Source organism: Trematomus bernacchii, unplaced genomic scaffold (assembly GCF_902827165.1).
Source record: "Trematomus bernacchii unplaced genomic scaffold, fTreBer1.1, whole genome shotgun sequence".
Taxonomy (NCBI): domain Eukaryota; kingdom Metazoa; phylum Chordata; class Actinopteri; order Perciformes; family Nototheniidae; genus Trematomus; species Trematomus bernacchii.
In genome coordinates this window covers 26709490-26733329 of record NW_022987739.1, presented here as the reverse complement: position 1 = coordinate 26733329, position 23840 = coordinate 26709490, and the positions used below count along the sequence as shown (strand labels likewise).

General features: G+C 40.2%; 1 protein-coding gene across 2 annotated transcripts in view; it reads left to right on the top strand.

Annotated features, from left to right (window-relative positions):
* The window catches only part of rnf17 (ring finger protein 17), a 38226-nt gene extending 15008 nt beyond the window's left edge, over window positions 1–23218 (top strand). For both annotated transcript variants that reach the window (XM_034146450.1, XM_034146451.1), the window contains 24 exons: window positions 138–325; window positions 1414–1540; window positions 1777–1936; window positions 3728–3843; window positions 3966–4083; window positions 5863–5980; window positions 7316–7594; window positions 8981–9128; window positions 10100–10212; window positions 10433–10523; window positions 11991–12112; window positions 12692–12902; window positions 13972–14083; window positions 14229–14392; window positions 15321–15440; window positions 15533–15613; window positions 16524–16646; window positions 17095–17151; window positions 17810–17920; window positions 18680–18797; window positions 19364–19499; window positions 20831–21020; window positions 22545–22673; window positions 22951–23218. In XM_034146450.1, coding sequence (XP_034002341.1) covers window positions 138–325; window positions 1414–1540; window positions 1777–1936; window positions 3728–3843; window positions 3966–4083; window positions 5863–5980; window positions 7316–7594; window positions 8981–9128; window positions 10100–10212; window positions 10433–10523; window positions 11991–12112; window positions 12692–12902; window positions 13972–14083; window positions 14229–14392; window positions 15321–15440; window positions 15533–15613; window positions 16524–16646; window positions 17095–17151; window positions 17810–17920; window positions 18680–18797; window positions 19364–19499; window positions 20831–21020; window positions 22545–22640 — 3099 coding nt within the window. In that variant the 3' untranslated portion in view covers window positions 22641–22673; window positions 22951–23218. The remainder of the gene's footprint in view (window positions 1–137; window positions 326–1413; window positions 1541–1776; window positions 1937–3727; window positions 3844–3965; window positions 4084–5862; window positions 5981–7315; window positions 7595–8980; window positions 9129–10099; window positions 10213–10432; window positions 10524–11990; window positions 12113–12691; window positions 12903–13971; window positions 14084–14228; window positions 14393–15320; window positions 15441–15532; window positions 15614–16523; window positions 16647–17094; window positions 17152–17809; window positions 17921–18679; window positions 18798–19363; window positions 19500–20830; window positions 21021–22544; window positions 22674–22950) is intronic.
* The last annotated feature ends 622 nt before the right edge of the window (window positions 23219–23840 follow it).

The window sequence follows — 23840 nt, the reverse complement described above, 5'->3', positions numbered from 1 at the left end:
AGTCACTATTCTGGTTTGTGAAGTGTTTTCCCTTCAGCTTGTTTTCATAATGTGTTTATGTTGTTAATATTGTGGGGTTTTACCAAAAAGCAGCAGGAGTAGGTGTGTTTACTCTTTGTCTGTTTTTGTTTGTTCAGACAAAGGGCTGGAAAAAAGATGCTGAGGTGAAATTCAGCCGCCTGGTGGGCTCTGCAGCGGTGGATATGAGACATTTGGGTCAGGACAGAGACAGTCTGCTGGTGGACCTGAGGAAAGTTCCCGTCAATCAGTCCAGTGGCGTTCCCATCTCCGTCAGAGAGTACCTCGTCCTCATCGAAGTGGCCAGGTACACGTGCTATTTACCACGAAAAACTATGATTTTCAAAAAAGTATTTATTTGATTTGATGCGATATATTAGAGCTCTACCAAATAGTTAAAGCCTGTATTCATAACACAGACATTTCAATTCTCACATGCAAATGTCTGTTCCTCCTCTTCAAACAGTGTTTCCGCCAGACCAGGGCTGAGAGGGCGTCCACCCCGAGAGCGGGGGGGTCACGTGACTTGAATTTTGAATTGAGCCGTCCCTTAAGTTATAGATACTATCTCTTTACGTATTAGTGATGGGAATTTGGCTCGGCTCACTAAGAAGAGCCGGCTCTTTCGGCTCCTAAACGGCTCTTCATGTTACCACAGTTTACCACGGAGCCTCAGTTTCGCCACTGCGAGGCTCTGGCGCTCGCCGTTCACGCGCGTGCTCCACTAGCACCCCCCGTCAAGGCTCACCAGCAGTACACTTTTCGTCACAGGAACACGCTTTGCTGGCGGCGAAAATAATCCCACCAGACTCGTTTGCCCCTCCAACAGAGGGATGTCCTTGTCCTTTTTCCTTTTCGTCATTTCAAGCGATAAAAACTCAAGTCAAATGACGGCAAGACGCCCCCCTGGCGGAAAAGCTGTCTTCAAACACATATTTTTGCAGAGTGGCAGATTAAGATTAGCCTAAATGTATGAGTATTATAATATTCCAAGAATGAGATTCCAGTGGTGGCTGTGTAGCATTGTTTCCAACTCAATAACTACTTTTGTTGAGTCCAAAAATCTAAATGTATTGAAATTAGGTAAAAATAATTGTTTCCAAAATCCAAGAAATGGACCATACAGCAGGTTTGGCTTGGCCTGCAGATCAAGTAGATGTAAATCACATCAAAAAAATTGTATTTTGTATTTTTCTTCCGCTTGGTTCTCCATTAGAAGCATTTTCAGATTGTGTGGATGTGATTTTGTTTAAGATGTAAAAAAATATCTACAAATATTCCTACTTCTATAGATGTTTTGAAATGAAGCACCATGTAAAAAGAAAATATGGGAAATAAACCCATTGTGTTCGTCCAGGTCCTAACTTTAGCCTTCTCTCCAAAAACTGCTCTCAGGTTTTATGCTCCAGTGAATTTGGGCATGAGGACGCTGCTGTTCTACCCTCCTGATTATCCCAAGGTTTACACAGAGGTCAATGCTGTTGTGTCCCACATCAACACCCCCGCTGACTTCTACATCCAGGTGGTTGTAAAGACGCTCACATGCACTTTATACCAACAGGGCACAGATGTTAGGAATATCATTAAGATTAACTCGAGAGAAAATGTACTTTGAAGATAAAATAGAGCAGTTTTCACGTTTAGCATCTTCCTAAAAATAATTAGATTGTTTCCTTTTTTATTGTCCCTATATTTTGTACGTTTCATTTCCTCTGTTGTCACACTCTCTCTTTGCTCCCACCCTTCCTCCCCCTCCAGGTTGAGAACATGGAGTCTTTGCTGCTCTTTGCAAAGCTTCAGGATTGTTACAATGCGACGACGATGGCTGGAGATGAAGACTTCAACATCTACTGTCCTGTGATGGAGCAGGCCTGCGTCGCCCGGTTCAAGGACAAGTGGTGCAGAGCTCAGATCATAGGTGAGGGTGTGTGTGTGTGTGTGTAGGCCTGTCGCGATAATTAATTTTGTTGGACGATACATTTTCCTGGAAATTATTGCGATAAACGATAATATTGTCGGCTCCGTTGTAAGACCATGTTAGACCACTGACATAATGATAATATATAATAATAATTCAAGTACATCCTTTCAAACAGAACTTTTTATTGAACATCCAACATTGCAAATTAAATTTGAAATAATATTCAAATATATAAATTATATATAATATATAAAACAAATTAATTAAATCACACACAACCAAAACAATAAATTAAATAGACTCAGGCTGGAAACAGAGCTCTATCTATATCTATATATATATATATATGCACACATTGTCTCACAAGCAAAAAAGCCCTCCTTAAAACAAGTCAAGTGTACAGTCCACTGTCCATACAAAGACCCAGATGCCTCAACAGGCCATATCTAAATCTTTATTTCAAAGATTTCGAGCAAGGAACACCAACATGTTTGCATTGTCGGGCAAATGCATCTTTGATAGTAAACTGTCGGGAAGGTGGGGGCTCTCCATCTCCAGCTGCCGTGTTTGCTCCCAGCTGGGAAAACGGAATGGGGTGGTTGTGTTTCAGGTGCAGTTTGTGGTATTGCTAGCTTTTGTCGCTACCTTTTTTTAAACAAATGCGACATACCGGCTCATTCAAATCCATAGGTTGGCCTCGTTCATTTGGCTTGAATCCAAAATACTGCCACACCGGAGAATCGAGATGTGTAGTTAGGTTTTGTAACCAATTCCATTTCACTTTAAATTCCCCTTGAGTAAGTCACACGTTGTCTCCCGCTTGTCGCTATATTATTAATTTGGATGCTGCACGCGGAGTGTCTGACTCCTGACCTGGCTGTGTGTCAGCCCCACCCCTCACGCGCCTGGCTAAAATGCTGGTCACATCCTTATGTAAACGGCAATTTATCGAGCTCAAAAAAGTTATCGAGTCCATTTTTATTTATCGTACAATAAGTCTGTGTGTGTAACAGTGTGTGTGTGTAACAGTGTGTGTGTAACAGTGTGTGTGTGTAACAGTGGGTTGTATTTTTTTTATTAAAGTAGTTAACAAATAAACAACTTTTGAACACAATAAAATTAGGTAAAATATGACCATAAAAACAGATTGAACACACGCTTGATAAATAAGAAAAGTGAAATACTCATTGAATAATAACTATACTATTAAAGTCAGTCAGTTTGTAGCATGCACATATACATCCATAAACACAGCTGCCGAATCAAACATTCTAGTTTCTCTTATGATCCTTGTTTCTTTCAGGACAAAACTCGTGAGTATTTTTCCTTGAGTGCACAGTCTTTCAATCGGCGATAAAGTACAGTGTTTCCCCTACCATTGTCTTGGAGGGGCGCTGCGCCCTGTGCCCCCCCCTGAAATTCAAGGTGTTTTAAAAAAAAAAAACATTAATTTTTTTTTTTTTATATGTATATAGCACCAAATTGCAACTAATCTATATCTACTGTCACTTTTCACATTGAACATGTGCTCTTTTATTAAATAAACTAAACACTTTCATTTTAAGTTGTGAGTTTAGTGTTTTTGACCCTAAGAAACACTGATGCATTAATCAATAACAATAATCCACAGCTCCTCTCTGCTCCAGAGGATTTAAAAAAATATATATCCCAATGCCACCCCCCCCCCCGCTCAGGCAGCACCCCCCAAAAGCAGTAAACCTAGGGGAAACACTGAAGTAACAGCGATGGGGTGTGTGTGTGTGTGTGTGTGTGTGTGTGTGTGTGTAGGTAATCCGGCTGGCAAGAAAGTGGAGGTACAGTATGTCGACTTCGGCGACAAAAATATTCTGACAGTGAGCGACTTGAGGAAGATCAAGGATGAGTTCTTTGCCCTTCCTTCCATGGTGAGAACAAAGATTTAACTGATCAACTAATAAATATTTTTACGCTTTTGTGATAAGAAAACATTATCTATGGGTGCTGTAAATATAAGACTTTTTCAGGAAGTGTTTTTTCTGCTTTCCAGGCAATCCACTGCTGTCTGTCAGAAATAATTCCTCTGGATGGAAACACCTGGAGTGAGACCTGCTGCAACAGATTCGTCAGCCTGGCTCAAGAGAAACTGGTCACTATCGTGGCTACAGGTACGCCAGAAATCAATTTGATATCAACTCTTTGACTTTATCAAATGTTTTGGACTTGTTCAGGTTGCCAACAAATAAGACAAAAACCATAATAGAGTGGCGGAGTCACGCCCATCTACTTCCGGTCCATGGGACCTTATTTCGGAAAAATAATGTATTGAAGTCAATGGAGAGAGAAAACGTATCTTTCGATCCCGTTTGAATTGTGCCATGAATTACACATATGATGTTTGTCAATCTTAAAAAATCATTTCCATGTAAAAAAAAGTCAGAGTTTGTCGTAAAACTGTTGAAATATAAGACTATGAAAAATACGCAACTAGAAAGACTACAAATCCCAGAGTCGCGTAAGTGATGTCACAATAGCTAAGATCAGCGCCATATAGATATAATCTATCTATATGGCGCTGGCTAAGATAAGATAACTTTAACAAGATGCCTGTGTGCTTAGTACCAGGTTGTTATCATACCAGCAATGGGTCTTGCTCGTTCTTTCGCTTCCCGTCTGATGAAAGGACCAGGAGTGTCTGGATCAAGCTAGCTAGTAGCTAGCACGTTAGTTAGCATTACAGCCTTGTCATTTTTATTAGCTTTAACATTAAGTAACATGAAGTAACCCAAAATGTTAAACAGTAAGAGTAGTAGTCATATTTCGTGAACCCTTTGAAGAGTACTGTCACCGGTGTGATCATTCTATAATACACAATTTAAGCCCGGGGGAGAAATGCTAAAGCTAACGCTAGCATCGACGATCTTCTCTACTTCATGCTATCTGCACAAATGGTTGACATTAAACATTAAAACGATCAGAGAGAATCAAAGGAAGGCAGGCAGGCAGCTTTGCATGACATTCTTCAGGACGTGTTTCATTGTGGTGATAGTTAGGGTAGTCAATCGTGTTGTTGACAAGACAGTAGTGACGGCCATCTTGGTGACGTGTGTTGTTCTGTGAGACCAGAGATGTAGTTCATTGAGCGTTTCACACAAAAAAATGTGTTAGTTCACAGTTTTACGACACATCTTTTTTTTTTTGACTTGCAAAATTATCTTTTAAATTGACAAACATCATATGTGTAATTCGTGGCACAATTCAAACGGGATCGAAAGATAATCTTTCTCTCTCCATTGACTTCAATACATAATTTTTCCGAAATAAGGTCCCATGGAGGTCCACCGGAAGGGGAGGGACTTCGCCACTCTATTGAGGAGCTTAGTTTATGTTTGTTGTGAATCCTCCAATGTGGCCTTCAATTCCACAGGGGGCAAACGCAACATCTTGCGCAAGAAACAGCGTCTGAGGACTTCTTAACATTTAACAAACTATGAATTTGTCATACTCACTTAACGGGAAGAAACTCAGCTTTCAGACAATATTAACCATTTTTAGCTAAACAAAACTAAAGGGTAATAACAAAGGACAAAGGCTCTGAATTAGCCCCGAGTGAAAAAATGCTAACGCACAGAACTCACGGTAAAATACCCTTATTACTTATCGGATCTACACAAACAAGATATCGATTAGATTCCAGACATATAAGTATCATCACTGAGCGATCAGAACATGGGAAGCAAAACCAGACATCACACCACGTAGCATTACGGAGCAAACACGGGAGAAATTTTTACCTATGCTGTTGTTCTGATCAAAGGTTGTGTTCAATGGCATTAAAACGATTAAAAACGCTGCTGAAGGTTAATCCATAGGTTAATCCAATGTGTCTGTCTCACTTTGAAATTATTTGTGTGTGTGTTGAATTTGTTTTTCCTGTTGCCTTCCAGGAACCAGGCCTAAGTCTCAGCCGCTGCCGGTCAAACTGTTTGAGAGCAGTCTGAACGGACCACAAGCCAACTTCGCCGTGCTGCTGGTCAAAGAGGAGCTGGCCTCCTTCAAAGACAGGTGACACTTCAACAACTGACATATCCAGAAGTTATTGAGGAAAAAACTATATACTATAATTTCGTTTTAAACAACAGTATTTTTATTTATACACATTTGAAAAGGTTAAATATCTACTAATAAAACCTTGAAAAGCACTTTATTTTCTCTTGTCCCTGACTTTCTCTAGAGCAGTGATTCTCAACTGGTCAGGCCTCGGGACCCACTTTTTTCTTTGTCAATAAATCGCGACCCGAAATTTTGAACCACTCAAATCTATTCAACAAAAAATCGTGCTGTAATATATATATATATATATATATATATATATACGCTTTTCAGCATACAATATGAATTAAAGTGAAGTACAGTGCATATATCCCTTCACAGAACTAAAGTATGCCGTATAAGGTTTAATGAGATGATGGAAGCAAAGCTGAACTTTATAACATAACATAACCTAACCCCAGAAGGGGATTTTTTAAAATACTAACATATAAACTACGCATTCTGGTACACTCTGAGAAGAAAATAAATCAATCTATTGCTACCCGACATATTAATAATATTTGATGCCATTGTTTGTTTTTCACTTTGTTCTGAAGCTGAACTTGCTGCTCCTCACAGAGAGAAGAGCAAAGAGGAGATAGTCTGTGTGAATTACTTTAAATTGTGGGTAAGGGTAGATAGCCCCCATTGTTCTGTGACCTGTCAATCATCAAACCGGGGGTCATATTTCATTATGTGTTCATTTTTATCTGAAGTTGTACCCATGGATGTATAAAGAATAGTTCTACCGTTATTCTCCGTGGGGACTTCCGGCAACCATCTTGATTCTGATTGGCCAGAAGACTCAAAAAAACATCAGCAAAGATGTTTTATTGAGAATATGATCACTATGTGACAGAAGTTTTCAAAACCGTTTATGGTCTCCGGTACTTCCAGTCCAACGCCTACTGAATGCACAGCGTTAGAAAATCGGGCCTTCAAAAAAAAAGTTTGACTTTTTTTCTGCGACCCACTCGCAACGGGTCCGCGACCGACCAGTTGAGAACCACTGCTCTAGATCATAGGCTAGTATACGTTTTGCATGTGAGGATCCTTATCAAACCATATGTATTTTATCTTAATAAACACAGCATGATGCATTTCACAGTACAAAAGGACAGTAGAGAACAACAATGGTACTAATTTATATAAAAACTGTAAATGATGTAAAGAGTGGTAATGTATAATGAAGTATCAAGCATCCCGACTTTAATTTTTTCTCAGTTCATATTTTGTTTTTCTTTATGGTTTTAATAATTTCAATCCTTATTCTCATGTATCTTTTCTTCTTCATTTGTTTCCCTTTAGGTCTGCTCCCTGCAGACCTAAATCCCCGACAGTCAGGTCCTCTGCTGAAGACTCAACTGAAGCCATTTGGGACCCTCCACTTGAGCTGGGTTTGGACACAGACAGCGTTGACACTCCTGAGCAGAAAACCCCTGGAGATCAGACTGAGGAGCAGCCGGAGTTTGATGCTCAGCTGAAGCTCCCCAATCAATTCAAAGACCTGAAAGTCCGAGTCAGCCACGTCAACTCACCGAGCAGCTTCTACGTTCAGCTCACCCAGAACGACGCCCAGCTCAAAAAGTCAGCAGCTAAAAAACAAAACCCCATTCTCAAATATTTGACTACATATTGATAGACAATTTAGTAAATAGAGTGCCACAGTGACGCGTCCTAAAACCCGGAAGTAAGTTAGCATTTACCACTTCCGGTTCCTTCGTCAAAAAGCAATGCAATTTCTCCATAGGATTTTGGAAAATAGCTGGAACTAAGGTCTGTGGTTGAGACACATTTAAGAGACTGATCACGTTTTGTTCTACGCCATTAAATCCATCAGCAGTGACCCCACTGGTGATTTCTGAAGAGTTTACGTGTCTGAAAAACGATGGTTGTTAACAAGTGGCTGAATAGGACTACAGAAGTTGTCGAGGCCGTTGTACGTCATTACACCGAACACGTAAACACTCCTAAGTTAGTTTGCCCTGTTCTGCTTGAAAGCAAGTGCCTGCCTCCTGCAAACTGTTCAAACAAACGCTTCAACTTGTATCATTTAGAATCTGTAGTTTTGAATATGGATCTTAAGTTGGCGTGATGTTGAAGCAGCGACCCTGCTGTAGTTCGTTTATAGCATAACGTTAGCATTTTGCTTCTGGCGACTAGATTTACGATTAGAAAATTATAAAAGTAGGGTAGACATGTGGAGATTATCCGGCTGAACAAAACGTGATCCGTCTCTTAAATGTGTCTCAACCACAGACCTTATTTCCAGCTATTTTCCAAAATCCTATGGAGAAATAGCATTGTTTTTTTGTCGAAGGAACCGGAAGGAGTTTACTTCCGGGTTTTAGGGCGCGTCACTGTGTCACTCTATTGAGATCAGATCAGAGATTAGATTCCTTTATTGTCACTACACAGAGTACAGCGAAATTCCAAGCATTCCCGATGGTGCAATCACACATAACAGACAGTATAAGTATCATTTTGACAATACAAGCTAAAACTTTTCATATATAATATATAAAGTGACTATAAATTGGACCTATGATGTAACGATACACATACGTTTCTCGTTCGGTAAAGCAGGAATAAACAAATACAACTATCCTGTTTAATGCTGCATAAACTCCTTCCTAAAAGGCAACAGATCACTAGGCTATAATACTTAAAACCTGGTATGCTATGCTATGAAATTGAAAATACTTTAATATATATATATATATATAGTATAATTAAAAAGAAAACTTGAGAATTAGTGATTCAATTACTTCCAACGTGGCTATATTTAAATATTCAGCACCAACGCATTTAACATGATTTTGGAGCCATAATGTTATTCATGATATATAGCATATTATACTAGACATCTCTCTGCACTTTACTGCTTCTTTTGCAATTCTGCTTGGCATTTAATTGTCTTAGTACTTGTGCAATGAAAATAAAGTTGAATCTAATCTTAAAACCCTTTTTCAGGATCTGTGAGCTGGTGAAGAAGCAGTGTGCGCCAATGGAGGCCGAAGATATAATGTGGAAGGCCGACATTTACTGCGCTGCTCAGATCGACGGGGTTTGGGAGAGAGGACAGATCTGCTCCGACGTCGAGTCAGACAACATCGCAGAGGTATAAAAACCTGATCCAAAACATCACTGCTGCATAAGGGATGTGTGATTCAATAATCAGTTTTTTTTTTTTTCAATATCGGACCGACAGTCGCACATATAGGCTATAATGCACGAATAGAGAATCTAACTACACCTGAAGAATGCTTATTGTACTTTTATCCATGTTGAGAGTGAATGACACACAGCACAGGCACAATCTGGCAGCGGGGTGCACTGACGCTGATAGTGGATCAATAAGTAGCTGGACAGCGCGTGGTGCTGAAATAGCCAACATGCAGTGTGTGTGTGTGTGTGTGTGGTTTGAATGATTTAGTGAGCTGGTGTTATTTTTTTCAAACGTAATGTTTACTTAGGATATCAGAACATTGACAACAAAATCGGGGAAGCCGCTTGATCATGAAGGCCGTCACAAGCAATTTGCCGAAACAAGTTTAATATTCTGAAAGCCAAGACTTTGTTTATTTGAAATCAGATGAAAACAAACTCTCACGGACCCTGCCGTGTTATCTATGATTACTATACACGCCTTACATTCATAATTTAGCCGGAAGAGCAGAGCGCGAGTGAGAGCTGTCATCTTCCCTTTACAAGCTTCAAAAATGTATTTATCGTTTGATTTTGGAAATAAAAGTGTCATATTCTGAAAGCCAAGACTTTGTTTATTTAAAATCAAACACAAAACCGGAAAACTATTTTTTTACACAAATACACGTTTATTTTGAAATAAGCCGGTGCGACTTCCGACTGATTTCGATAGAGCGGGTAACATGCACATGTTTAAGCATATATGTACATAATGTGTGGTTGTGGGGAACCAGGCAAGTCCAAACTTACTTGCCTACCCCTGCTGTAAAGGGTTAGAGAACACCAGTTTAAAGCCTTCAGTAAATGTTATTATGATTTAAATGTTATGTGAATTGTTAACATTGACTGACTGTGTCTCACTGCGTCTCTATTGGCTGGTATCAGGTTCTGCGCTGTGACCATGGCAACAAGGTGAAGATCAACATCAGCGACCTGCGGCCCCTCCATCCCTCACTGACGGGTGCTCTGGCACTGGAGTGCACTCTCACTGACATCAGGTCACACACACACACACACACACATACATTGAGTCGTGCACTGAGACAGTATTCATATATTACTGTGAGTTTTCAACCTTTGCAAGTTGAGTTTTTGAAGTGTTAATGCGATCGCCAGAAGTAGAGAGCTAACGTTAAACTCTATAGGAACTTCGTCACTTTCTCAGTCATTCATGGCTTATTTTTTCTCACCTTGACTTCTTCTTCCCCCTAATTTCAGGCCGGCAGGAGGCAGATCCACCTGGACGGCTACTGCCTGCGACCTGATCTCCTTCTACCTGGCTGGAGCCTCGGCTATGGTCACCATCAAGGTCTGAATCTCCAGTCATTTCCTTTTGCTCTAGCTCAATTACCCTAATGTACATAACAATATATTTGTGTTTGTTAATTTAGAGACTGGTACAAATCTGCATTCAACCAGTTGAGCCCCGAGCCTGTTTTTCAGGCCTCAGGCTCGAAAATGACATTCCCAGAACAATTGACTATAACTTCACTTCTAAAAGGCGTAAATTAATAATCTTTGTTCTCAAAGCAATGATGAACCTGTGAGTTGGATGTAGGAAAGTCAGAATCCATATAGATTTTTCTTATTTTAAAGTAAATCCAGATTGAACATAGTAAAACCATTTCAATTATAATTTCTGTCCAAAAGAAAAACATTACTTATAGTGAAAACCACCCTTGAATAATGGGATAGTAGACTAAAAGCTTTAGGAATCCAAACTATAACATATAATAAGTACCCTGTATCAAGATTGATGCAAAACAAGTGACATTTGACCTTTTTAGAGAGGCTTAGCAAAAAAAAAAACACTTCTGGGGTTATTTGGGTGCATTTTCCATATCTCTGGAACCCGTTGGTCGAGTTTGATGATTGACACCTCGTTTTAAACCGTTGGAGCCAATAGAATCGAGGGGAAGTTCCTAAAATCCATCTAAACATTACCCATTGGTGAATGAGTGCTGCGCAGCCAGAATGCCCAAAACCGGAAGCTGTCATACACTCTAGTAGCTATCGTAGCAGCTAATATGAAATCTCCGTTATTGACATAAATATGAAGATGGATTATCAGTAATCATTTCAAAGTGACACAGACACATTGGATTAACCTGCAGCAGCGTTTTTATCGTTTTAATGCCATTGAACACAACTTTTGATCAGAACAACAGCATAGGTAAGAATTTCTCCCGTGTTTGCTCCGTAATGCTACGTGTTGTGATGTCTGGTTTTGCTTCCCATGTTCTGATCGCTCAGTGATGATACTTTTATGTCTGGAATCTGTGGAATCTCAGCTTTCTAATAGATATCTTGTTTGTGCAGATCCGATAAGTAATAAGGGTATTTTACCGTGAGTTCTGTGCTAAGTGCGTTAGCATTTTTTCGCTCAGGGCTAATTCAGAGCCTTTGTTATTACCCTTTTGTTTCCTTTAGCTAAACATGGTTAATATTGTCTGAAAGCTGAGTTTCTTCCCGTTAAGTGGATATGACACATTCATAGTTTATTAAATGTTAAGAAGCCCTCAGACGCTGTTTCTTGCGCAAGATGTTGCGTTTTGTGCGGGGCCGTGGGGTTTAACTGGTTATAGGCTGGAAATGGCTATCCCATGCATGTTTCAAAGTGTATCTTCTAAAAAATTATAATTACTCAAAGTCAGTGGCTTTAAATGTGCTCTAATATTATAAGTTACTTTGCTTATTTTATTCTTTGCTCTCCACTATGCAGCTCTTTTCTTAGTGTCCACAGTGACCTAGTTTCTGTCTCTCTCTTGTTATTCAGGAGTTGACAGACGAGCGTCCGGTTCCCGTCATTCTGTCCTGCTCCAACAAGACGGGACGGTTTGTCAGCATCGCAGACTTTCTCGTCAGCGAAGGCCTCGCCCTCAGGGAGAGGAAACCAAGGTCTCTGAGTGCACGTCTGTCAAATGCATGGAAGTGTGTGTTTGTTGTGTGATTATATGATACATGGGTCTTATAATGTAAGAAAGACATATTTTAAACTCTCCATATATGTCATTCTGATGATCTCACCGATCTACTTTTGACCATCATTAAACTCTTCAATTGGACTGCTTCTTTAGTCAGGTCTGATATGTATGAAGCTTTTCATTGTATTTTCTAATATCTACTACTTTGTGAATGAAGGTAGATTTTTCTCGATATGTGTGAAAAAATCGAGAAAATATTTTTTAAACTTTGAAAAAACGGATCTGCAAATATACAAACAAATTCTTAAAATGAAAAACAAATCTATGAAAGCATTTCTTGTGGATTTTTCCTCCATTATTTGTGGATGAAAAATCAATTCTGCGCTTGAGGTTTTGCATTTGATTCACCCTCCACACAAGAATCTACCTTATCACTCAGCAGAAAATCCTTTCTTATTGGTGTTAGTAAGAGACTGATCTTGTATTTTAAATGTAAGCCAATGTCCTTCTAGTGTTTGTGGACACCTTATTTTTTGTGTCTTTCTTCTTGCAGAGATGTTGTTGTTAAAAAATCGGAGAAATCTATGATCAAAGAAACCGAAGCGCAGCCTCGAGTGAGCGAGACCCAGACTGAAGGCTCTGATGTGAAGGGGATAAAGACTCTCCCAGCTCTTCCTCAGAGTCCTTTGTTCTTCCCAGCCACCCCCATCTCCATTACCACTAGTCCACGACCTAACCCTCGCACCATCATGTCTGCTGAGAAGGTGATCACACACACATAATCACACACACACACTCCAGCCAATAAATCATTTCTCTCCACCTGGATTTTGTGTTAATGCAAAGATCAATGAAAACATTCTGTGTGTGCGATTGATAATAGAAATGCCAATACCTTTTATAACACATGTAAGAAAAAACACATTTTATTTTATGTCCTAAAGCCTTTTATTTCTATAAGCCTTCCTTGCCTTGTACATTTTTCAGAATCTAAAATATAAAACATAAATTAAAATATATGTGCACAGCAGGGTTATAAAATAATTGATTTTACCGGACAAATTTGAAACTTACCGGTCATGTTTCAATGATAAGAATTGTGTAGCAGAGTTTCCATTATCAGGTAATTACCGGACTATGACCACTGATGTTTAAAACTCAGTTAATGGGGATCATTTTTATATTGCTTCAGTTTATAATCGTAACAGATGCATTTTTCAATAAATGATACGCTTCCACAAACATCATTATTACATTCAAACAAACTACTTATAGTAGATAAAGTACATTATTCAAAAGTTTACATTAACTTTGAATAATAACACGGGAGAAACAGATCCTCTCTCTCTCTCTCTCTCTCTCTCTCTCTCTCTCTCTCTCTCTCTCTCTCTCTCTCTCTCTCTCTCTCTCTCTCTCTCTCTCTCTCTCTCTCCTGACAGCCCGTCAGTTTCTCATGCAGCTCTCTAAACAGTGGGTGGAGCTTCAGGTGATCATGCAGAGCTGCATGTCTCCGTCAGGGGCTGATCTGCTCTCTCTCGCGCGTTTATGTCCATATCGATCAGATCCAGCTCTCCTGATCGGCCTGAGAGCACCGATCAAACTATTAAGAGTGAATATCGGCCGAAAATGATCGGCGGCCGATCGATCGGAGCATCCCTAATTATTACCGGACATTTTGACCGGCCGGATTTGAATTTACCGTTTTTTTATAAATGTTACCCTGGTGCACAGGTAGTCAAGTGTACATGTAGTCTTTAAACTGCCCACGCTATTTATCCATATTTCTGTTTGTATTGTGTGTGTGTGTGTGTGTGTGTGTGTGTGTGTGTGCAGGTGAAGACACCAATGTATCACCCCCCCGAGCTGCCGTGCCTCGGTAACATCCAGATAAATGTTTCTGCCATCGGAGAGGACGGTCTCATTTACACCAGAACACTGAATGCAGGTATGCTCATATTAACTCCTTTATTTCAATAAAATGTACTCAAGACTCAAAACATAACATGTTAATCATGTGGTCCTTATGAACAAAATCTTGACTGCTTTTTCAATACATAAATGCTCTCTGTGTAAATGTGTGTGTATGTCAGAGCGTCAGCTGGAGCAGCTCAGGGAGAGGATTCAGCAGAGCATGAAGACTTTACCCAGACAGAAGCCGTACACCTGGAAGTCCGTGCTGGGCTGCGCTGTCATCGGGCCGGACATGCTGTGGTACCGAGGACAACTGCTGGAGGTGCTGGGTGGACACGTTAAGGTCAGGAGGACACACACACACACACACATTATTTAGTCATGCACTGAGACAGTATTCATATATTACTGTGAGTTTTCAACCTTTGCAAGTTGAGTTTTTGAAGGGTTAATACGATCGCCAGAAGTAGAGAGCTAACGGTAAACTATAAAGGAACTACTGTACGTCATTTTCTCAGTCTTTCATGGCTTATTCTTTCTCACCGTGAGAACACACAAAAATCCTTACATTACACATTTGAACAACATTTAAAGGTGGAGTAGGTAATTCACTTCAGAAACACTTTTTGTTATATTCCATGGAATGCTCTTAACATCCCGATAGCAATGAATACATTAAATGCTTTGACAATAAATACATTAAAAAAAATGCATTTGTGGAAGCCGTGGCGCTGTAAAAAGCACGACCAATCATTTGAGCCGGCCCGGCTAAAATAACTGGATGGCCTACCTGCCTGTCAGCCTTCCATCTGTGCACAAACTTATCTCGTGCCCTCATTGGTCATGTTCGTGTGTGTTGGAGGAGGGGCTCTGTAAGGAAGTCTGAAGGAAGTGGCAGATTTTTTCCGGTTGTGTATTTTCAAATTCTAGCACACTCGAGCTGGTTTCTCCATTCTTACCTACCCTACCTTTAACCACCAATAAAAACACAGGCAAAGTTATACATCAAGGTTCCTGCAGATCCTTGTAAAGTCTTCGAAGGCGACAAATTCTTAAATCCAAAAATAAGTCCATAGACCGTTTTAAAATGTCTTAAATTATACTTTTAAAGTTATATTCTGAGTCATTTTTGTCTAAAGATTCATTGTAAATTCTATTGATGTAACCACCCTCAATACGGCGCAACGAGGAGATGCTACCTAACACAGGATTTGCTAAACTGCGTTTACATGAAGTTTATAAAAAGCTGTTTATCTTATTTGTGTAACCAGGTACAGTATGTGGACTACGGCCTGGTGGAGAACATCCCAGTGGTTCATGTGTACCCCGTGCTGCTGTGTGAAGATGTTCCTCAGCTCTGTATGCCCTGCAAGCTGCACAGCATCAACCCTGTAAGTGTGTGTGTGTATTTGTGAGTTCTCAACAAATCTAACACAAAGTAAATTATATTGTATTTGTATTTTTAACCTCTCCGTGTGTTCAGGTTGGGGGAAGGTGGCAGCGGGATGCAGTGGCCTTACTGAAGGAGCTCCTGCTGAACCGCTTCGTGGACATGAGAGTCATGGTGGGATTACACTGAATACCTTGTTATAATAATAATAATAATAAAGCTTTATTTGTATAGCACTCTTCATACAACACATGCAGCTCAAAGTGCTTTACAAAATGACATCACAAGTTAAAAATAAACAAGAAATTTTCCACAGATTATTTGTAAAGAACTTTAAAAGGTACATGCAGCAAAATATAACATTTGATCAGGTTAATAGACACAAGGAGGTAAAATGTATGATAATAAAATAAATAATGATTTCTCTCTGACAATATATAAGTATAACAATATAAAATATGAAACCCCATAAAACTAAGTGAACATATAGCTACAACAGAAATACAAATAAAAAGATAATAGTATATTAACGTATATTTCGCGACCCTTTTAGTTTGTATCCGTCCGCGAGCAAGACGCCATCAGCGATCGATTAAACCCCTCCTGTACCTGTTCGGACGTAATATGGTCGGTGTTTACATTAGCATCGCTAACACTCAGAGCTAACCTGTACTGGAGAGCATGTGTGTGAAGAAGCAGGAAATAAAAAGGAACTCACCTTGTGGTATAACCGGCGAGAGAGAAAGCCTTTGAGCTCCATACTGTTTCAAAAACAATCCTTGATAATCCATGATATGGCGTTTCATCACGGCAGTATTTAGTTTAGACAGTAGCTGCCGGGTCCCTGCTTTTTTATTTTTTTCATCAATTTAATTTTTGTTTAAAGCTTTATACCCCAAATCATCACTTTTGAAACAGGAAGTGAAATAGAGGGATATGAGGCATGGCTAGAATGGGTGATCTGTTGGGTATTTTGAGCAAAACACTTCATAGACATGTTTTTTTATATATCTGAGACCTGTGCTATTGCCTACAAATACTATGATAGGTGACCTTTACATCTTGAATCTATATTGTGTGTTAGGAGCTGCCCAGCGACCCCAGAGACCCCCTCTCAGTGGAGCTGTTTGTGGACGGACTGAGCCTCAGCAGGATCATGTGTCACCACGAACACGCCTCCATAGACCAGACACTCTCTGTCAACAAGGTCTGTGGGTTTGGTTTGGTTTCTATGGTTATTTGAGATTCACCTGATACAATTATTTTATAAAATGCTGACCAGCTAATTCTGATTTTCTTTTTTCTGAAAAAACATAATTGACAGTAAAAACACAAACATTTCTAAATGTTCTCTTTAATGGAAAATGTCAATTAAATTGTTAGCTCATCATAAAACATTGACTATACTTAGTTTTATGACCTGTTGTCAAAACATTATTTTAAGGTTGTTCCTACATGGCTTATTTGGACTTGTAGGTTTTACAAGCTGTGTCTTCTCTGTGCGACATTACTGCCAGTGCCATAACTGTGTGTTCATTTCATTGTAAAACATCAGATATGAGACAGGTGGTGGCATCGCTAGTCTTCTGGTTTCCAAAAATAAAGCCATGCTGCCACAACACACTCGAGAATAAACTGTTGTGTTTTCTGTGCAGGAATTCGCAGTGATGTCTCCTGCTCGCCTCCTGGATGACTGGGACATCGACACTGAGGTATTAAAATAAGAATTGGAGATTAGAAAACTGATATTAAAGACAGCCACACGTTACCTAACTTAAACCATATGAACCCACCGTAAACATTAAGATCAATATCACTCCTAACCTGGTGATGGAGCCCATTCAATAAGTAAGGGATAACGCTGCACATTATCCCGCTTATTACACGGCCAGATACTAAACAAACTAACAACTCGACTCCCAATATTAATTGAAATAATTGTATTGACTTAAAAATTATTGTATTTCTTCCGCTAAGAAAAAAAAACTCAGTTCCGCGGCGCACCAACGTCTGGAACTGCGACAAAACAACAACTTTACGGCAGCACGGTCCAACTCTGTTCACAGTTTCTGATCCACTAACAAGTCCTTAAACTCTGCAGAGCCCATACCGTGTTGCTGTTAGTGTTCACTTCCTGTCTGCCTTCTGTTCCTTTATCTGACGTCCAGCGCTCCGTCTTTTAACCTCTTTTCCTTTCTCTTTCTTGATCCTCCTTAGCAACGGTCATTATAGCCCTTGACAGCGGTCTGTACTACTGTATTAACGTGTCACATGTTCTGAATTGACCAATCGGAATCAAGTATACAACCAAGCCGTGTAATATAAAATGGGTTAACACTACACAGTGACTAAATTAGGTTGTGTATTCAGGGTCTGAAGGGCCCAGAGGAGCCGCTGCTGGGACCCTTCATCTACCCAAACCTGCCCAAGGAGGGGGAGCGGATTCAGGTCCGGGTCAAGCACCTGTGGACCCCCAACGAGGTGACTATCACCCGTTATATTATACCAACATTATCTATCTTAAAGATGCAGATGTACATGCATTAGACCCGATGAACTAGATACAGTTTAGTAAATGAATGAAGGAAATTATCCACATACACTGTGCCTTGTTTAAAACTCTACATGTATGTACACACTATCTGTTTCCTTTTGTTGTATTACTGCCGAATTTTATTCCATATTTTATTCTATTTCTATGTAAATACTGATATATTTTACTATATTTTTTTATGTTTATATAGTTTTCTTAAAATAGTTCTATCTGTGTTTGTAATTCTTGTTTTACTTGTATGTATGCACCATGACATCAAGTCAAATTCCTCGTACGTGTCAACCTACCTGGTGATAAACCGGTTTCTGATTCGGGTGTGTGTGTGTGTGTGTGTGTGTGTGTGTGTGTGTGTGTGTGTGTGTGTGTGTGTGTGTGTGTGTGTGTGTGTGTGTGTGTGTGTGTGTGTGTGTGTGTGTGTGTGTGTGTGTGTGTGTGTGTGTGTGTGTGTGTGTGTGTGTGTGTGTGTGTGTGTGTGTGTGTGTGTGTGTGTGTGTGTGTGTGTGTGTGTGTGTGTGTGTGTGTGTGTGTGTGTGTGTGTGTGTGTGTGTGTGTGTGTGTGTGTGTTTGTGTGTGTGTGTGTGTGTGTGTGTGTGTGTGTGTGTGTGTGTGTGTGTGTGTGTGTGTGTGTGTGTGTGTGTGTGTGTGTGTGTGTGTGTGTGTGTGTGTGTGTGTGTGTGTGTGTGCAGCTGTTCCTGTGGCCTCTGGATGGCACCAATGAGATGGATGGAGAGTCTCTGGATGAAGTTCTGACCCGAATCAATTCAGACCTCAGTAGTCTGCAACGACTCAGCAACTTCCGTGAAGGTAACATTTACTGTGTTCACTGCCAGGTGCAGACGGGGCTATGAAAATAAATATACTTATTTATAGGAGCATATTAGTTAGTGCTGATTATGTTGTTACAAAAATGAACAAGTAACGGTCTGGAATTCTTGTTAAAATGTACGTACATCCTTATATTGGCACAGAGTCCGGCGCACTTCCTGGGGGCTTGGTTCAAAGCAGTATTCAATGTTTAGTTCAGATTAGCTCCACGTCAGAAATGATCATGCTTGTCATATGTCTATCTCCATAGAGGCTGAATCATCATATTAATCACATAGCTATCATATGCCTAAAACAGTCCTGATGCTCTTCTAGGTAATCACACATCCTGTCCTGTACACAGCTACAGTTGGGATACCTTTGTTATCATGTTACTCTGATATTCGAAGAGTACATTCAGTATTTTCCCAACAATCCTAAATGAAATATTCCGATGCCAGGTGGGTTTTGGAAGCTCCTCCTGTGGTCAAAACCTTCCCAGTTATAAAATACTCGCAACCCTCACTGTGCAGGGTTTGTTAAGACGTTATGCTTCTGGTTTCCAGGAGCTCCGTGTCTGGCAGAGTACAGGGATGGGAAATATTACCGGGCCGAAGTGATGATGATCACCAGCGTGGAGCCCGTCATGATCATGGTGAAGCACGTGGACTTCGGCTCCGACGACACTCTGCCGCCCAGCAAGTATGAACCAAACACTGCAGAGGATCCTTCGTTCAGCTCTGAGTATCATTCAGTCCTCTGGAAGTCACTGATCTACAGATGTGTTTGTGAATAGATAGAGAGAGAGAGACTTTATTTATTGATCCCAATTTGGGAATATTTTGAGTTGCAGCAAATGTACATAAGAGAAATTAAGACACTAAAAAAAAAAACAGTCCAAAAATATTTTAGAATAGAAATAAAATAGCCAGTGGCGTTTTCTCCCGGAGGCCAAGGGAAGCCAGGCTTCCCCTGTTTTCTCGGATTGTAGTTATAATTTAAATAAATACACTTGGTTTGTTTCGATAATTCTCCTTTGCTATGTGTTGCTGCCGGCCCGTCTCTCCCCCACTCTCATTGAGTATTTTACAAAGAGTGAAACAAACAGCGCCCCTCTAGATGTTATGGTGAAACAGTAGATTGCATTCACTGTTGCGAGAGGAGGCCAGCTGAATCGGGCTTCCCTTGGTGGAAAAAAATTGAGGGATTGACCAATCAGATGAGGCCCACGTGATGCCCCTGCCAACATGTGATTGGTCAGGGCCATGCCAAGGGAAGCCAGCGGTCTCTGGCTTCCCTTCAGAGGCGGCTGGTGGCTGGCGATTTGATTAGACACTGCCATCCCATCAAATCACATCAACATCAGTTTTACTACGTACTGTAGTAGCCTACTGTAACTCATCACCGCCGTTTGAAATTATCAAGCAAATGAAGCATTATGGAGGGTGGAGATTTGGCGTACTTTATCAAACATAACTTTACTAAACTTCCGCTACAGCAGCAACTCAAAATTAAATCAGATGACAGGCCAATGCCCACACTCGAGCTGTGTACACAGAGGAAAAAGGGAGCGAATCGGACGTTCAATGAGGACAATTATGTCCGCACGGGTGGGGGGGGTGGGGTGTGTCTGCATACATTAATAAGAAAATGCTTAAATTAATAAGACGAGAGAGTTTCGGCTGGAGAGTGCGTGCGGACCTGTCGGTTAGATAACAGGCGTGTGCAAGTCCTGCATCTGTGTGATACAAATGTGTGTAAAATGATACCGGGCGCTGTAATCACTCATCTGGTTACGTTATTGACCACCCCCCCCCCCCAACCCCAAAAAATGGGCTTCCCCTAAATTTTTCCCCACGCCACGCTACTGAAAATAGCATAAGAAATGTACAAAATATACAAATGCCCAGTAACAAATATAATGCAGGATATTATTGTGCAAGAAATTACAAGGATTATTCAATATTAAATTGAATATAAATGTAAAATGTTTAGTGGGAGTTTAATGCTCTGATGTCTCCACTTCCTGTCAGGCTGCGTCAGATGTGTGCTGAGCTCATGAGTTTTCCGTCCCGGGCGCTCAGAGTGAAAGTGGCCGGCTTCAAGCCTCCGAGTGAGAGGCAGCAGCAGCAGGATGTTCTGCCCTACAGCACGGCCTGGAGCGTGCAGGCCGCCATGGACATGATCGACATGCTGCACGGGAACATCACCGCCTGTGTGGTGGTGAGACACTCAGCATGACTGTTTCATAAATAGAGCTGTCATTATGTTTCACTTCCCCAGAACGATAGTTAACTAAAAGCACAATGTAATGTACAAATGAGTTGTATTGTGTGAGAGAGATTATGCAATGTTTTTAGTGCTTAGATTGTATTGAGTTTTTTCAGATAAACAACACATACACAAGCAACAGTAGCACAGTACATTAAAACAAATAGTTGCCAGACAGCGAGTATTCTACCGTTTGGAGGAAGTACATTTCTGTATGATGGACATGATGGTTTTTAGTGTTTGTTGATTATGTACCTGCCTAAGGACTGCATATGGAAATTAGCTATTAGCTCAAATCTGGCATAATTCATCTCTTCTCTTTTCTGAGATCAAAGGGGACCTATCATGCTAAATGCACTTTTTGATGTCTTTTATACATAAATGTGTGTCCCCGGTGCGTCGGGGAACTCACGCAGCGTCAGAAAATAAAACCCTCTCTTTTCCTCCGTACCCAAATCTCTAAAAACGGGGCTACAACGGAGCTGATCCAGATTTGCGTCCGATATGACGTAATATCGGAAATGTGGACCCACGGCCCTATCAGAAACGTTGCTATCGGAAACAATGCCCGACTGTTTTGGACGTAATATGGTCGGTGTTTACATTAGCATCGCTAACACTCAGAGCTAACCTGTACTGGAGAGCATGTGTGTGAAGAAGCAGGAAATAGAAAGGAACTCACCTTGTGGTATAACCGGCAAGAGAGAAAGCCTTTGAGCTCCATACTGTTTCAGAAATAATCCTTGATAATCCATGATATGGCGTTTCATCACGGCAGTATTTAGTTTAGACAGTAGCTGCCGGGTCCCGCATGAGCTCAGACCCCTGCTTTTTTATTTTTTAAAGTTTTATACCCCAAATCAGCACTTTTGAAACAGGAAGTGAAATAGAGGGATATGAGGCATGGCTAGAATGGGTGATCTGTTTGGTATTTTGAGCAAAACACTTCATAGACATGTTTTTTTATATATTTTTATATATCTGAGACCTATGCTATTGCCTAAAAATAGCATGATAGGTGACCTTTAATGTATTTGTATGCATGGTCCTTGTTGAGATAAATACATAATAATATTTAGTCAGTCTTAAATACTAAAACATGTTTTTCTTTGTCGCTTTAATAATCTAATATATGCATTTCCTTCCTCATAAAACGTTTGCAAAGCTGGTTTTCCTAAAAAGTTTGAACCCGCATTTTTAAATCCACCTTGTTGTCTTCAGAATACCTTTATTTACCCATATTAGTCCCATAGAGGGGAAATGTACATTGTTACGGCTTAAAGTTACCTAAGAAGCATGCATGCATACAAAAGTATTTAAGGTAGAAAAATGATACTTACTTAAATTACTTGTTCTTCACTGCCTTTTTGTGCACAACACAAACTAAACACATGGGAATAAAAACCTGGTCATTATGGTTCGGTTGTGTTTGTTCAGGTGATTCAGTGTCAGCCTTCTTGCTCTTCTTGTGTGCAGGCGCAGGAGCCGGAGCTCACGGTGCTGCTGTACAACGAGGATGAGGAGCTGGTGCATCTTCCTCTGGTGAGCAGCGGCCTCGCTGAGTTTGAGTGAAGCGAGAGGACCGATCCACAGGGAGCAGCTCAGGTGAGTCAGCAGATTTAGCTCAAATATGCGATTCACACATTTAGATAGGAGCCTTTGAACTTTTGGTGTTTTTGTTTAACCCAGATTTAAATATCACGTTACAATCTCCTGATTTTTGCATGCATTGTATTGGATGCATCATGATTATATAGTAACTATAGGCAAAGGTTGAAACTCTTATACTGAATGTTGCAGTAGAAAAGGATTGAGCTATGAGTCTCAAAGACATCAAACCTGAAGCTGCTGTTAATAAATTCTCCTTCTCTTCTTCCTCCAGGCTCGCCCCCGCGGACGTCCGGTTTTTGTTCTGCTGTGTTACTGCTTTGAGTTTGTACATGTTGCAGGAAGTTTGATCCTGCAGAGCAGATATTTATTTTAAGTGTGTTGTGTTTCAGTGAGCTGTGTTGTGTTTCAGTGAGCTGTGTTGTGTTTCAGTGAGCTGTGTTGTGTTTCAGTGAGCTGTGTTGTATCGGCACTTTATTTTCTCGTTATTTAAATCACGCGAGACGGACTTGTCTGTAGGAATGTGCAGATTAAAGTCTTTAATGCAGTCTAAACTTTGTACAGTGTTTTCTTTATAAGGGTATATGCAGGAATCCTGAAGTCAAATGTAATACTTTTTTAAGACCCTTTCCATACATTTTAAGACCTCATCGCCACTTGGAGCTTTAACCGGTTACCTTGGCGACACACTTTACCTCACATTTACTATATACAGTATTGATTGTCCTTCCTCCTTATCTTCCAACCATTTGGACGCAAACTTGCATTTCCCCATAACGATGTTGTAGGTCTGCTCGATTAAGGCAAAAATCATAATCTCGATTATTTGAGTCAATAATTGATATCACGATTATTAAAAACAATTATCCATTTACTTAGAAAACATCCATTTGTTAAAAAAAAAAATTGAACAGTATGTTTTGAACAGTTGATTACCCTGAACTTTAAGTATAATTCAACTGAAAAACCAATACAAAATAAATCGTTTTATTATTATGTTTTCATAAAACGCCAAAATCGTAATTGCGATTTAAAATACGATTAATTGAGCAGCCCTACGATGTTGTTTAACAACCGGCGTAAACGGAGCTTCGCACGCTATCAAGCAGTGAGCGTGCGATGTCCTGTTCAGATGACGTCAAATCCAACGGGATGTCATAAATA